This window comes from Puma concolor, chromosome B1 (genome assembly GCF_028749965.1).
Source record: "Puma concolor isolate L17-30 chromosome B1, mPumCon1.1.hap2, whole genome shotgun sequence".
Taxonomy (NCBI): domain Eukaryota; kingdom Metazoa; phylum Chordata; class Mammalia; order Carnivora; family Felidae; genus Puma; species Puma concolor.
Genome location: NC_141670.1, coordinates 76,482,197 through 76,496,986, shown reverse-complemented (window position 1 = coordinate 76,496,986; position 14,790 = coordinate 76,482,197). Strand labels below are relative to the sequence as shown.

The window sequence follows — 14,790 nt, the reverse complement described above, 5'->3', positions numbered from 1 at the left end:
TAGTCATTTTTTAGAACATATTTGACAGCTGATGTCTTTTTTTATTTACTAAGAAAGTTGTTTCAAGAATGATTCTGGGGCTGACCTTGCTGCATAATTCAAAATTTAAATTAAACAAGCGATTGTCGAATGGCTACAACTTGCCACATTCTTTCCCTGTATTCACATTTAATCCTTTGAAGAAAGTAGTATTTCCATTTTACCCAGGAAGAAACATACTCAGAGGAGTTGACTTGTTCAAGGCTACACAGCTGATGGGTCCTCTGATTCCAAATTCCACATTATTTCCACTCTCCCACTCTGGGATCGCCTTACAGTGGAGTGCCCTAATGGATGAACAGTGGCGTAGGTGGGTGGGTAGACAGGTAATGCAATTCATAATTCTGGTCTGGCCTGGTAGAGATTTAGATAATGAAGGGACAGGAAGCTTGCAAAGGTGTGGCATCGAACAAAGTATGAACGGGGGTTGACGTGAGACAGCTTGTGCTTGAGTTGTGCTCTGTCCCTGACTAGTTGGGTGATCTTTTGTCTCTGAGCCTCAGTTTCTTTGCCTGTAAATGGAGAAAATGATATCTGCCATATAGGGCTGTTGGGAGGGGTAGTGTTGAAAAAGCACCTGCCATGTAAGTTCTCCATTTAAGAAATGGTAGAGTTCATCGGGCTCTGTGCTGACACCTTGGAGCCTGGAGCCTGTTTCAGATTCTGCGTCTCCCTGTCTCTCTGCCCCTCCTCCACTCATGCTCTGTCTCTCTGTCTCTCAAAAATAAATAAACATTAAAAAAAAAAAAAGAAGAAGAAAAGAAATGGTAGAGTTCTGGGGCACCTGGGTGGCTCAGTCGGTTAAGCGTCAGATTCTTGATTTTGGCTCAGGTCATGATCTCACGGTTTGTGGGACTGAGCCCCGCATCAGGCTCTGCACTGACAGTGTGGAGCCTTCTTGGGATTCTCTCTCTCTCCCTCTCTCTACCCCTCCTCTGCTCTCTCTCAAAATAAATAAAATAAACTTAAAAAAAAAAAAGAAATGGTGGAGTTCTAGGTCTCCTCTATGATTCTATAACTTCTATGAAGACATTCTGTTCTTAGCTTTCCTTCTTAAAATCTAACCATTTTTTTTACTCAGAAGTTAATTAGAACTAAAGTAGCTGGCGGCACAAAATCTTAGCAGCCAAATGAGTCACATCTGTGTCCACTACCTTTGTCTCCCCACCTGTTGTACGTGTAAGCAGGGGGCTCGTTCTGACTCGTTTCTGCCTCCCGTGGCAGGGGCCGTGGAGCAGCCAGTGCCCCAGGTGTCGTCTCCGTCGGCCTGCATCGTGGAGTACGGCAAAGCCCTGGACATCAGCTACCTGCAGTACCTGTGGGAGGCCCACACCAACATCCTCCGCTGCATGAGGGACTGCCGAGTCTGGTCCGCCCTGTACGACGGAGACTCCCCTGACCCGGAGACGTTTGTCCAGAGTCTGACGGAGGACAGCGCCATCGGCTCCCTCTATCCTGTGTTCAGGCTCCCGCAGCAACTCCCCAGGAAGACGGGCTCTCCGCTGCCTCCAGGAAAGGAGAAGAGCCACACGGAGCTGGAGTGGGATGACAGCTATGACACCGGCATCTCCTCAGGGGCGGACGTGGGCTCCCCCGGGCCTTATGATGATCTGGAGAATTCGGGCCCGCCGGCACCAGTCGACCCCCCCAGACACATCCAGGAGATGAAGAAGAACGCCATCCTGCTCTTCAAAGGGTCCTACATCGAAGAGTCCGACTTCCAGGATGATGTGATGGTGTACCGGCTGTGTGCCGAGAAGGACTCTGAGGACACTAGGAAGGTACAGGCGGAAACCGCCAGCCCTGCAAGCCAAGCCCAGACTGAGGTTCAGGGTCCCGCCCTGAACAACGGCCCCCTGCCCAGCCCTCCGTCAGGCACGGATTCAGAGGAGGAACACGGTAGGGACAATTTAGACCTGTTTCCAAATGCGTCCAAGGGACCGAAACAAGAAGAGGAGCTGGAAATAGCCCCGCAACCGAGCCCGGAGTTAGCGTCTCCCATCTCCGAGGCCGAACACGATTCAAAGCCGACGGTCATTAACCGAGGGGGTGAAGATTTCATCGCCCAGTATGACCAAATCATTAAAGAACTGGATTCGGGCCCTGAGGGCTTGACAGAAGAGAATTTCCCCTCGCCTGCTGTCTTGCATCTCAAGGGAGAGCAAGAGGGGAACGAAGAAGAGAGCAAAGGAGAAAAGGAGGACGAAGAGGAGGAGGCCGGGGAGAAGGCCCTGGAAGAGGAGGACGACTTTGATTCTTTTATAGCAGACGCTCCCACCATCGACGCCGCGCCGTCCCCGTTTGGGGTGAGAGATGAGACTGCCTTTGCCAGTCAGCCTCCCGTGAGGACTCAGAGCACCCCGTTCACAGGTGATGATCTTCGCTCGCTTTCTGATTTCTGCTTTTGTAAGTACTTGGACATATTGTGACGAGGAAGTACGGTAGGTGGAGGCAAGGGGCATTGCCACTTTACCTAACAGAGGGGGGAAAGTGGATTTGTGAAGAGCACAGAGAGATGGTTTCATGTTACCTTGTCATTCTAGCGGTCTTTTTTGGACCCCAGCCAATCAGAGGATGCATTTCACAGCTGGATAACTGCTTCCCTTGATATGTGTTTGATAAAATACTAGGACTGATGAAACCACACAAAAAATCCAGTCTCCGTATTTGATAGCCTCATTTCCCTTAGTCTACTAATTTTTCTCCATGGCATGTGTTTTTGTATAGAAAAAAGGTACGGTTTCCCCCACTAGAATCATAGGCTCCGCGAAGGCACAGGTGTTGGATTTTCTCTGCTCTTTCCCAGCACCTGAACAGAGAACAGAGCACAGGGCAGGTGCTCAGAATAGCTGCTGAATAAAGACAGCTGTATACACACGTCAGAGGCCATTGGAGCTAGGTATGCCTTTGCCCCGGAGCTCATTTCAGGTAATTGCAAAATCTTTACCCAAAAATAAGTAGAGTGGACCCCCATAAACCTGTAACTCTGCCAACGAATGGGTGTGTTCCAGCATATACCCCTAACAACAGGTAGGAACCGAGTAAGAGCCCAAGGGATAGGTTAGGATATCAGACGCGTGGATTGGGGTGAGGAGTTATGATAGAAAACATCATTAAATATTAGCCAGTAATATCTGAATCTGCAAATTGGGGTGCGGGGGGAACTGGCCCAGGGGGCTCATCAAACTCAGGGAAGGCTGGTGTGGGACCCCTGAGCAGTGTCTAGGTAACCGGGAGAGATCCCCCCCTTTAGGGGCTGACTCCGCAGAGGGACCCACAGCAACGTTAGAGTCAGGCCTGTGGGGGATTCCTGGCTGTAGCACTTCCAGCTCTGAGATCCTAAACCCTCCCCTTTCTCCTGTGAGGACTGAATGGGAACCCCGGGGCGGGGCGTGTGTGTTGTTATCACTCTTACGGGCAGCCCCCGGCAGCCTTGGCTGAGGCTTGCCTTTCTCTGGCTGGCGGGGAGCAGCTTGGTGGGACCGGCCGTGCTCCACCTCCTTGGATCACCCCAAATAGATGAGATCATATTATCTTCCGGCCCAGTCTGGTAGGCTTCCTGTGATTTCAAGTGGCTCTTCCAGCCTCCTCCTGTATTTATTCATCTATTTACTGAGGCCTGAAGATTTATTTAAAGAGGGAGAGAGCTTTTAATTCCACAATTAAAAGGCTTGAGGTTCTCGTGGAGATAACATTTCAGTGTGAATGGGTTTTAATTAAAATTCAATCAGTCAGTCCCTCAGAAGTAAGAAGGATTAGATAATCTCAGTTTGCCCAGGTGATAAGGGGAGGGGGCTGGGGGTGGGGTGGGGAGCGGAGGGCCCTGGCTGCGTGAAGGGGGGCAGAAGTAACCTACCACAAACCGGAATTTTGCCTGGGGCCTGCCCCATTTACTCTGGCCCAGCTGGAAATCCCCACTTTGCAGAGCTCTTGGGGGTGTGAGAGCCACCCAGGGCTAATGAGGGTTGCTCTTTAGAACAGAACGCTGGCTTTCTTGTGAAAGAGCTTCGTCCCTGGGAAATATGTAAATTGCAGAAACAAAGTATAGCTTAGGGCAAGAAGAAAAAGAGAATACAACACTTTATCAAATAACATCAGTGTTTTGCATAGGATACACCTGAGAACCAACAAAATGTTGTGAGTTTTTTTGATACATATAGGTAATTTTAACCAAAACTTTGCTTTTTTCCTCCTTTGAAATTTGTACACAGCTTCAGGAAACATCTTTTCTCTTTCCACGTATATAAACTTTGTAGTTTCCAAACTCCTGAGTGTGTTGTGTAGCAGTAAGCGTAACTTCTGTCTCTCCGTGGAATCCTGATTTCCACCGAAATGAATTTGCTTCTCAGGACGATCAAAGCATTCCATTTCATTTATCTAATTAACTCTATTTGTGCATTCAGCAGTCTTGTATTGATCTCCTAATATTTGGCAGGTTCTGTGCCAGATACTAGGACAGAAAACTGAAGGGATTCACAGACTTTCAGAGGAGAGATCAAGAAAGAATTGTACTCAGTGAGAAAAGCATTATTTTCTTAAGTTTATTTGTTTATTTTGAGAGAGAAAGAGACTCACAGAGTTGGGGGGGGAGGGGTAGAGAGAGAGGGAGAGAGAATCCCAAGCAGGCTCCATGCTGTCAGAGTAGGGCCCAATGTGGGGCTTGATCCCACGACCCTGGGATCATGACTTGAGCCAAAATTAAGACTCAGACACTTAACCAACTGAGTCACCCAGGCGCTCCAAAGAAGTGCATTATTAGTGATTGTGTGTCACACGTCTTAGGGGAGCCCAGTGGTGGGGGGGGAGTGGGAAAGACTTCACAGAAGAGGGGTACAAACAGCGGAGAGAAGCTCTCAGGTAAAAGTGGCTCAGAATGATCGTCTGGGGAAGAGGAAACAGCAGGCAGAAGACAAAGGAGCCTGACAGCGCAGGCACAGGTGTGACAGAGCGTGGTTCCTGTGAGACAGTGAAGTGTCTGAGAGCGGAAGCCAGAAAGCTTGGTTGGTGCCACCTTATGGGGAGGGGGTCTTTGGGCCAAGCTGAGGAACAGGGACCTTGCGCTGCTGGCACTGAAGAAACCCTGGAAGCGTTTGAGTTGGCAAGTGATGTGACTGGGTCTGTGTTCGAAAGGCCAGCCTAGAGTACTAGGGAGAGAGAGAGCAGGTGGGAGCCTGCTGTCACTGTGGCAGAATTCAGAATGCACTCCTGCTCTGAGTTCTGTTCCTGGGAACGTCTCACGAGTCTGTATTCACACGTATGTGCCAAGATGTATTTACAAGGATGTCTGTTGAGGTGTTGTTTATAATAGAAAAAGACTGGAAACAACCCAAATGTCCACTAGTAGGAGACTGTTTTACGAGTGTAGTACCCATGGTGACTGACTAGCTTGCAGCCTTGTGCTGAATGCGACTGCTCTGTATGTGCTGCTATGGGACAGTCTCTAGGGTAGAGTGTTCGATGGAAAAGCAAGGTGCAGGACAGGGTGTGGAAGATGTCATCATTTGATCAAAAAAAAAAAAAAAAAAAAAGAACCAGGATACACACACACACACACACACACACACACACACACACACACGTGTGCGCGGGCAGAGGCAAGGCAGTTTGTTGGTGAAAAGAAGCAGCACTGGAAACAGATGGGCTGGATTACAGTCGTGACTTTTCATTTATTGGCCACGTACACTTAGTGTTCTGCCTCATCGTTCAATGGGGATAAATAACCAACTTCGTAGGCTCCTGTAGAATATTTAAGTAAGTTGATACATGAAAAGTGTGGAACACTTAGAACACTGCCTGGCACATAGTGACTAGTAAATGTTTTAAATAATAATTCAGTTATTATTCTATTATATATGTATTATTATATTCTATATATAATATATAGAATATATATAGAATATATACATTCTATATATATTCTATATATATATTCTCTCTCTATATATATATTTATATATATCTATATATATCTATATATATTCTATAGATATATATAGAATATATATATAGAATATATATATTCTATATATATATACTCTCTATATATATTTATATCTATATATCTATATCTATCTATCTATATATTCTATACATATATAGAATATATATAGAATATACATATATTCTATTATGTATGTATATATACATTTCTGGAAGAACACGCTCTAATCTGTTAACAGGGGTTGCCTCCAGGGACGAAGGCTATTCTTTATTTTATAGTTCTGTACTGTTTGAAGAAAACTAAAAAAAAAAAAAAAAAAAATCATTTAAATCTCTACTAAAATAGAAAGACCATTGCTGGAGTCAAGACAAGCAACCATGGGACTCAGACCTCAGGCAGAGCTGGCAGAGAGACGGCAGTGAAGGCCCACATTCAGGATGTATTTCCAGCATGGGACCAGCAGAGCCGAGGCACGGAATTGATGGCCGCTCCATTCTTGGAGTTAGAGAAAAGAGGAGGAGCGGGCGGGTAGGTGGGGGCAGGGGAAGAGGGCACATGAGAGGGGAGAGACGTGAATGACACGTTGCTTGTTATTCTGAGAAATTAGTATTTGCTGGGTGGGGAGTTTGCCTGTCCTCCTAGAAGAAGAGAGGAAGAAAAAACACACTGTCCACCCCACCCCGCACACACACCTGTGGCTTTCTAAATTGTAGCTGAGTTTTTTCTGATTTTCAGCTGCTTAAGAGTTTCCCCTAGCAACCGTTTGTTGCCAAGCAGTTTTTTTTTTAAGTGCTAGAAATCAACTAAGAATAAAAGAGGAATTTGAAAGGGTTTCATGGATGTTTCTTTTTGCACATGCCTAAGAAGTTGTAATTAATGTCATTAGTGGATTATGACAGTTGCTGGTCTTGACCTAACGTTCTGTCATTCAGAACAGAGATGGTGATGCCACTTGCTCTCCACAGGGGGCTGGTCTGTTTCCCTCCCCTGTAGTAGCGGTAGACTGTACCTGCTCTGCCCTGGGCACCTGCAAGGTCGGCACATCTCATGTGCATTGGATGGCTACACGGGCAAAGTACAGTCTCGGGCCATGGGAGGGCAGGGTTGGACTCTCATTAAGGACATGTGTTTGTTTATAGGGGATTCTATCTACCTCAAGGGACTGGATTCACCTGTCTTGGCTTCCTCTGGAGGAAAATAGATGCTGAGCCAGGGACTGCAGGGCAGCAGGGGAGGGGGTGGGAGGGGAAGAAAGGGAAGACCTGGCCGGGAGTCGGGGAAGATGAGGGCAGCAGCCTTCACCTTGTACCTCTACCTGAAAAGCTTGAATTGGGTTGTGATGCCTCCAGAAGAGTTACTAGTGACGTTTCCAGGGTTTTTGATGAAGCCTCTTTAAGGTGCTTTCAAAGTGGGATTCTCATCCAGTTTCTGAATGTGTTTGGCACACTCCCAGTTGTGTTTTGTGAGCAGGGCCTCTGCGAAGGCTCTCTACTCAGAGAGTTCATTGAACGGCTGTGTTGTGGAAAGTGAGGAGCTCTGTCCATCCCAGAGATGGGGAAGTTGAGGCTCATCTAAATACATGAGGGGGTAGTGCCTTTCTGTTTGAGGCCCCAGTAGAAACATCCTCTGCAACCCCAGCGACAGGAATATTGCCATCATCCAGGGGTAAAGGGTTTAGGTTTGGTGTTCCCAATTCTCACAGATGGCTTCTCTTTTCTTGCAAAGGGTTTTACTGTCTTACACCACCAAGGCTTCTGAATAAAGCATCTTGTGGTAAAGTATGTTTTTGTTAAACTCGTATTAATGTTGGTGAAATCTTCGTAAGGCAGGTTTATTCATCAAGGGTGATGTGCTTTTGTTATAAAGATGCCGTGGTTTAGAGGCATCATCAATAGCTCCACTGGGGGAAATGCAGAATTCTCATTCATTTTGCTTAATGGACCGCTTTTATGGTAAAAATGGAAAATGTCTTCAAGTAATTTTATTAATGCCAGATTAATTTTTTTGATTTTCCCTGTCTTCAATGAATTCCCACATAAAGCACATTAATTTTCTCACGATCCAAATTAGTCAAAGCCTCCTTTTACCTAATTATTTATGAACTACTTTTGCAGTCGTATAGATTTTCTTTCTTGAGGAACCTATGACACCTCAAACTATACCTCCCCAAATTGAGTCCCACTTCTCCCTCCCTCGCCTGCTCCACCTGAAGATTAAAGTATTGTTACCCAGCTGCCCAATGCCATTAAAATTACAGCCCAGGCCTCATTCACCCCTGGTTTTTCTCTTCTTCCGATTCTTCCACATGGTGATATTTCACAAGACGGGATCTTTCTCTGGGTGCTTCTTGTGGATAGACAATCCCTGTTCACATGTTGCTACTTGGCAAACATAGTTTGTGTGTTTGCTATTCTTTACTGGCACAAAAGTTTTTTTGTTACTAAAACTTTTGCTGGTTTCTGATGTTTGTGTGAAGCCCTACAGTATGCGTCTTCATGAGGTGATTGAATATCATGGTTTTGAGCTCTGGCAGTTCTGGAAATACGGCAACGTTATGGAGTATATTTTAATTTTTTAAAAAATTTTTTTTACCGTTTATTTATTTTTGAGACAGAGAGAGACAGAGCATGAACGGGGGAGGGTCAGAGAGAGAGGGAGACACAGAATCTGAAACAGGCTCCAGGCTCTAAGCGGTCAGCACAGAGCCCGTATTTTAATTTTTTTTAATGTTTGTTTATTTTTGAAAGAGAGAAAGCTTGAGCAGGGGAGGGGGCAGAGAGAGGAGGGGGGGACAAAGGATCTGAAGCAGGCTCTGCACTGACCGCAGCGAGCCCGACGCAGGGCTCAAACTCACGAACCATGAGATCATGACCTGAGCTGAAGTTGGACCCAAGTGCCCCGAAGTGTATCTTTAAAATTATGCTTCCTCTGACTTTTTTCAAGGTCTGTGATAATTTTCAAAGCATCAAAACTGCTCATAGAGTCAAAATACCAGCTCCCATGCACGTATCCCTGCTTCCTCCTGGTGGTGGTGGTTTGCTTCATGTTCTGCTTTGAGGCAGGAGAAGATCTGGCTCAATTTGCTGTTTCTGTATTTGACCTGCACCTGGCGGACCCGCGGTTTGGGAGCGGTGGCCCCAGTGCCTCCTGAGTTGTCAAGGAAAGATGTCATCTGTGCCGAGCCAGCCCTGACGCTTTGTGCTCTTCCTGCAGGCCCATTCATCAGCGTGGTCCTGTCAAAGCTGGAGAACATGCTGGAGAACTCTCTACATGTTAATTTGCTGCTTATCGGGATCATCACTCAGCTAGCCAGCTACCCGCAGCCTCTCCTGCGCTCCTTTCTGCTCAACACCAACATGGTCTTCCAGCCAAGTGTCCGCTCCCTCTATCAGGTTCGTTAGCTGAGCCCATATCCATACCTGTTGATTTTATGGGTGCTAAGGAGAGGGCTGCTTCTCTCCTTTCCTCTGTTATTTTGTTGGTTTTCTAAAATCCCTCGGTTCTAATTCATTTGCTCTCCTTCCCCGTCCTATGACACCAGTTGTGTGGATTATTCTAGACAAACTGCAAAGCTTCATTTAGCTTGATGTTTCGAGGGCGCCCTACCAAGAACACCCAGGCAGTTAAAAACAAGCAAATGCCTGATATCATAAAAGTTCCGGCAGCGAGGGCTGTACCGGAAAGATGTATCGATAACTGAGGGTGGGATTCCATTGTGAAGCATTAACATCATTAATGTCGCTTTTGACAGGTCCTTGCGTCTGTGAAAAACAAGATTGAGCAGTTTGCTTCTGTGGAGAGAGACTTCCCGGGGCTCCTCATACAAGCCCAGCAATACCTGCTCTTCCGAGTGGACATGTCTGACATGACCCCTGAGTCACTAACCAAAGGTAAGTCAGGTGTCTCCTCTGTGTCTCTCCTCCAACTGTTCTTCCGTTTCCCCAGCCTCCTGACTTGGGCTCACAGATGCTGTGCTGGCTCCTGGGCCTTAAAAGCATCTAAATACATCATCATTTTCCCCAACAGGGGAGAGCCGCCTCTTCGCGTTCTGAAACCTAAAGAAAAGTCTCCCCTGCTTGCACCTGGCCTGCTCCCGGCTGGGAGGACTTAGTAGGACATTTGCTTGCCTCCCCGACAGTGGTCAGGGAGGAGTGCTGCGTGTTGTTGCTTGGCTAAAATAAATAACTTGGCGTGTGTGGGCCAGAAAGAGGCATTATGTGCACACCCTGAACCATTTTTTTGGCCAGTCCTGCCCTGAGGAGGGCATCTGTTCTCTTTATTATGTTTTCAGAGACTCTCAGGCCCCAAATAAATGTGCTTTAGGGCTCTGGAAGGTAAAAACTATTCATTTGGACTGGGAGAAGGGAGCTGAAAAGATCCCAGAACTCTGATGGCTTGACCTTGTCTCTGTGTAGCTATTTCCTCTTGGTCACTGGGCCTCACTGAGCCTCCTGTTCCTTGATTTTTAAATGAAGAATTTGTTTTCTATCTCAAGTCCTTTTGGCTGTAGAGCTCTGACTGTGAAGAGCCTTCAGGGCACTGCAAGGCAGACTTTGAAAGACAGGTGGGCCTGTGCCACTGGGAGATGAGGGGGCAGGCTCCAAGCTTTGGCCCTAGAGAAGAGTAGTCCAAGCTGGGCCGGGCCATTCACGGAGGGGGAGTAGCCCCCACGTCTCTGTGGAAAGGTGGGCTGTGGGCCTGCGTGGCCTCTCCTAGCTCCTGGACTACTGGTCTGTTAGTTGTGTTCCTCCCGAACCCGGAGCACACCTCTGTAGCTCACCCTGTGAGCATTAGCTTTTGTTCAGTAACAAACCACTGCAGCAACTCAGTGGTTTAAGAGAAAGTCATTTATGAGTGCTCACGAGTCTGTGTGGTTGCCCGGGTTTTCTGATCTGGGCCAGCCTCGGCTGATTTTGGCTGGACTTGCTTATGTGTGGCCGTCAGCGGGTGGCTGGATGTCTGGGATGGCCTCACTCATATGGGTGGTTTCCGGCTGGGGTGATGGGGATGGTGGGGTGGGGGTCTGTATTACTCATCATCCAGAGGGTTCGCCCCGGCTCGTCAACATCATGGCGGTAGGTTTGCAAGAACGAGAGCAGGATTGTACAAAATCTTTTGAGGCTCTGTCTCGGGACCCAAACAAGGTCAATTCTGCTACATTCTGTTGGGCAACGCAAGTCATGGGGCCGGCCCAGGTTCAAGAATGGAGCCAAACTTCCACCTCTCCATGGCAAGGGCTAGAAGAATTGTGGGCATGTTTACAATCTGTAGATGGAAGGTGGCATGCCTCTTCTTACATTACACTCCATGCTTGGTCTTCATTTGTAGTTTTCAATTTGTAACGTGCTTTCTGAGGCAATCTTGTTTTCAGATAGCACGGTGCAGTGGGCAAGAAGGATACTACTGGCTTCATTTTCGTATAAGGCAGCCGAAATTAGGTGCCTGGAGTAGTCCGCCAGGGTCATGAGGCTCAGGTGCCTGAGCCTGTCTTGCCCAGTGTGTGGAGCCCAGGGCACAGACGCTGACTGGCTTCCTAGGCTTTCCTTGACCCACACACTCCAGGTGAGGGGTGGTGGGGTGGGGAGTGGCGGGGTTCACTCACACCTTGTCCTATGTCCTGGCTTCAGACTGTTTCTTGGCTGTGGATGCCAGGTATGTGCCCAGGGGAACTTGTTCTCACCACATACAGTTGTCAAATGAGCCATAATTGATGCTTTCTAAGGTCTGTAATGTTCAGGGGGCTTTGACTTGTGAGAAGCTTCTCTCGGGGAAGAAGACTTTTCCTTTAACAGAATTGTTCAGGTAAACTTTCCAACTTCTTTCATATTGGCAAAGTGACACTCTCCTCTCAACTTAAAAAGTCTCTAAACTTTCTCACAGAATGAGAAAGGTGTCTGTCCCCTTGCACAAAGCTGACCACCAAAGCATTGAGTGTGATGCGATTGCCTCTAAATGAGTTGAATCCAGGAGCTCGAGCGTCATGGTAATGGGCCAGACACTGGGGTTTTCCATGTTTGTGAGCTGTGTACTTTGTCTAGCACTGTGGACGTGGTGGGTGGGAGGAGCTTGTAACAGATTTCTCACCTGACTTTTAAATCTTGCCAGTATTAGTCTTGAAAGCCCTCTGTTGCAGCTTTTCAGACCCAGGGCAGCATTTCAGAAAACCACACCCAATTCTGACATTTATTTATACTTCTCTTCTTCCCTGCCTTTTTCTTTAGGTGCTTGTGTGTGCTTGCTGAGTCCTCTGATGATGGGTGGAACTTGGGTGCCTGCAGCGAGTTCCCCCATCATGCAGGTGCTCTACTCCCTTGGCCTCCTGACAGCCCTGTAAAAAACGAGCCAAAGGGGTGCCTGGGTGGCTCAGCCATTAAGTGTCTGACTTTGGCCCAGGTCATGATCTCACAGTTCGTGGGTCGAGCCCCGTGTTGGGCTCTGTGCTGACAGCTCAGAGCCTGGATCCTTCTTCGGATTCTATGTCTCCCTCTCTTTCTGCCCCTCCCCCATTTGCACTTTCTCTCCCTCTCAAATATAAATTAGAACATTAAAAAAAAATAAAACAAAAAAACGAGCCTCCTCACTAATGGCTTCAAATAGGGACAGACTTCCTATGCCAGCTGTCACTTTGTCATCCTTGAGACTGTTGATCTCTGGGATCAGCCACTTCCCCTCAAATACTTTCCAAACCACAGAGGTTGTATTTGCTTGTAGTTAGTTATCTTCAGAGTCCTTTCACTGATCATGAGTTCTGGGAGGGAGGGAGGTCAGGTGGGTGGTATTTCCATTTTACAGAAAAGGAAACAGAGACGTTATATGATAAGCTAGTTGCCAGGTAGGAACCATAACTTGGTTCTCCTTGCTTTTGAACTGAGAGCTTGATGGAGCTTTGTGACACTCTGAGAGGCCACTCCCGTGCTAACAGCACAGCCTGCTGGGAGGGTTTCCCTGCAAATCTTAGGTCTCCCTCACTGGGCACGCTCCTGCTGCTGCCTTATTAGTGAAGACAATTTTGATTCTTGGATTCAAGTGGGTAAATGAGCCTTGGTGATGACACTTTTTTAAAGTCATGACACTTTTTGAATTCATGGATGAAGCTAGAATAATGAACCACAAAAACCCTTTTTTGGGAGGAAGGAGGAGTGAATTTGAAAGAGAAAGATGGAGATGAGGAAAATGAACCATCCAGGGAGATCAGTTGTAGGGAAGAGCTGATGTTGGTCAGTTCCTTCCCTCATTCGTTCATTCAGCGAATGTTTATTAGCTTCTGCTATGAATAACGAAGTGGGTCGGGTGTTGTGAAGGACACATCGCCTAGGGGCTCAGCTCTCAGAAAACTCAAGGTCTGATAGAGGAGGAAAAACAAACAATACAAGGTTAAAGGGCCACATTGGCCTTTGCTGGTTAATAAAACGGGGTGGGAGGCTAGAGCAGGGAACGACATCTGGGGCAGGAAACAGGAAGTCTGTGAAGTCAGTGGCAGCTGAATTGCTGATGATATGATGGATGACCCATCAAGAGGTCCCTGTGTACATTATGCCTACTGGCTCATTTTTTTTTTTTTTACCTCTTGTTTGTTGATTTATTGAGGTATAATTAACATACAATATTAGTTTTCAGTGTACAACATTGATTCAACAATTCTATGCATTACTCAGTGCTCATCACGGTAAGTGTAGTCACCACCTGTCACCAAACAACATCATTACAGTGTTATTGACTATATTCCCTCTGCTTTACTTTTCGTCTTATAACTAGAAGTTTATACCTCTTAATCCTCTTCATCTGTTTCACCCGTCTCCCTACCCATCCCTCCTCTGGTGACCATCAGTTTGTTCTCTATATTTAAGAGTCTTTTTTTTTTGTTTGTTTTTCTTTGTTCATTTGTGTTGTTTCTTAAATTTCACATGTAAGTGAAATCATACGGCATTTGTCTTTTTCTGTCTGACTTATTTCACTTAGCAGAATACTCTCCAGGTTCGTCCACCTTTTGCAAAAGGCAAGAGCTCGTTCTTTTTTATGGCTGAGTAATATTCCATTATATATGTACTGTATCTTCTTATCCACTCATCCATTGATGGACATTTAGGTTACTTCTGTATCTTGGCTCTTGTAAATAATGATGCAGCAGAGGGCTGCATAGATCTTTCAAATTAGTGTTTTTGTTCTTTTTGGGTAAATACGCAGAAGTAGAATTACTGGATCATACGATAATTCTATTTTTAATTTTATTGAGGAACCTCCATAATGTTTTACACAGTAGCTGCACCACTTTGCATTCCCACCAAACAGTGCAATAGGGTTCCTTTTTCTCCACACTCTCGCCAACACCTGTCATTTCTTGTTTCTGAGTTTAGCCATGCAGACAGTTGCAAAGTGAGATTTCATTGTGGTCTCATTATTCAGGTCTTTTGCCCATATTTAATTGGATTATTTGTGTTCTGGGGGTTGAGTTTCCTATTGACTCACTTAATCCTTACAAATCTGTGAGCTTTTGACACATGAGGACATTAAAGTACAGAGAGGTGAAGCAACCTCCCTGATGTCACTCAGCCACTAAGTGGCAGAGTGTGTGCTCTTCTTAACCACTGCACTGGGGTCTCTTGAGGCTAGTGAGATCTAGAGGAGCAGAGATATGGGGAAGAGAATTCCATGGATTGTGCAGGTCTTGGCCTGGGATTACTGCCTATGGGTGTCCCATTCCTCACTCGTAGCCAGGCCAGCTTCCTTTGTGAGTTTTGCTGGACCCTTTGAAGAGCTGCGGTGCTGGAGGACTCCCGTGAGGGTCCCAGGGGCTGGTCTCCAAGGCTGGC

At 46.6% G+C, this 14,790-nt stretch overlaps 1 protein-coding gene across 3 annotated transcripts in view; it reads left to right on the top strand.

The window, feature by feature from the left end:
- The window catches only part of FHIP1A (FHF complex subunit HOOK interacting protein 1A), a 250,330-nt gene that overhangs the window by 233,533 nt on the left and 2,007 nt on the right, over positions 1-14,790 (top strand). For all 3 annotated transcript variants that reach the window (XM_025922080.2, XM_086704108.1, XM_086704109.1), the window contains 3 exons: positions 1,264-2,409; positions 9,194-9,372; positions 9,732-9,870. In XM_025922080.2, the coding sequence (XP_025777865.1) occupies positions 1,264-2,409; positions 9,194-9,372; positions 9,732-9,870 (1,464 nt within the window). The remainder of the gene's footprint in view (positions 1-1,263; positions 2,410-9,193; positions 9,373-9,731; positions 9,871-14,790) is intronic.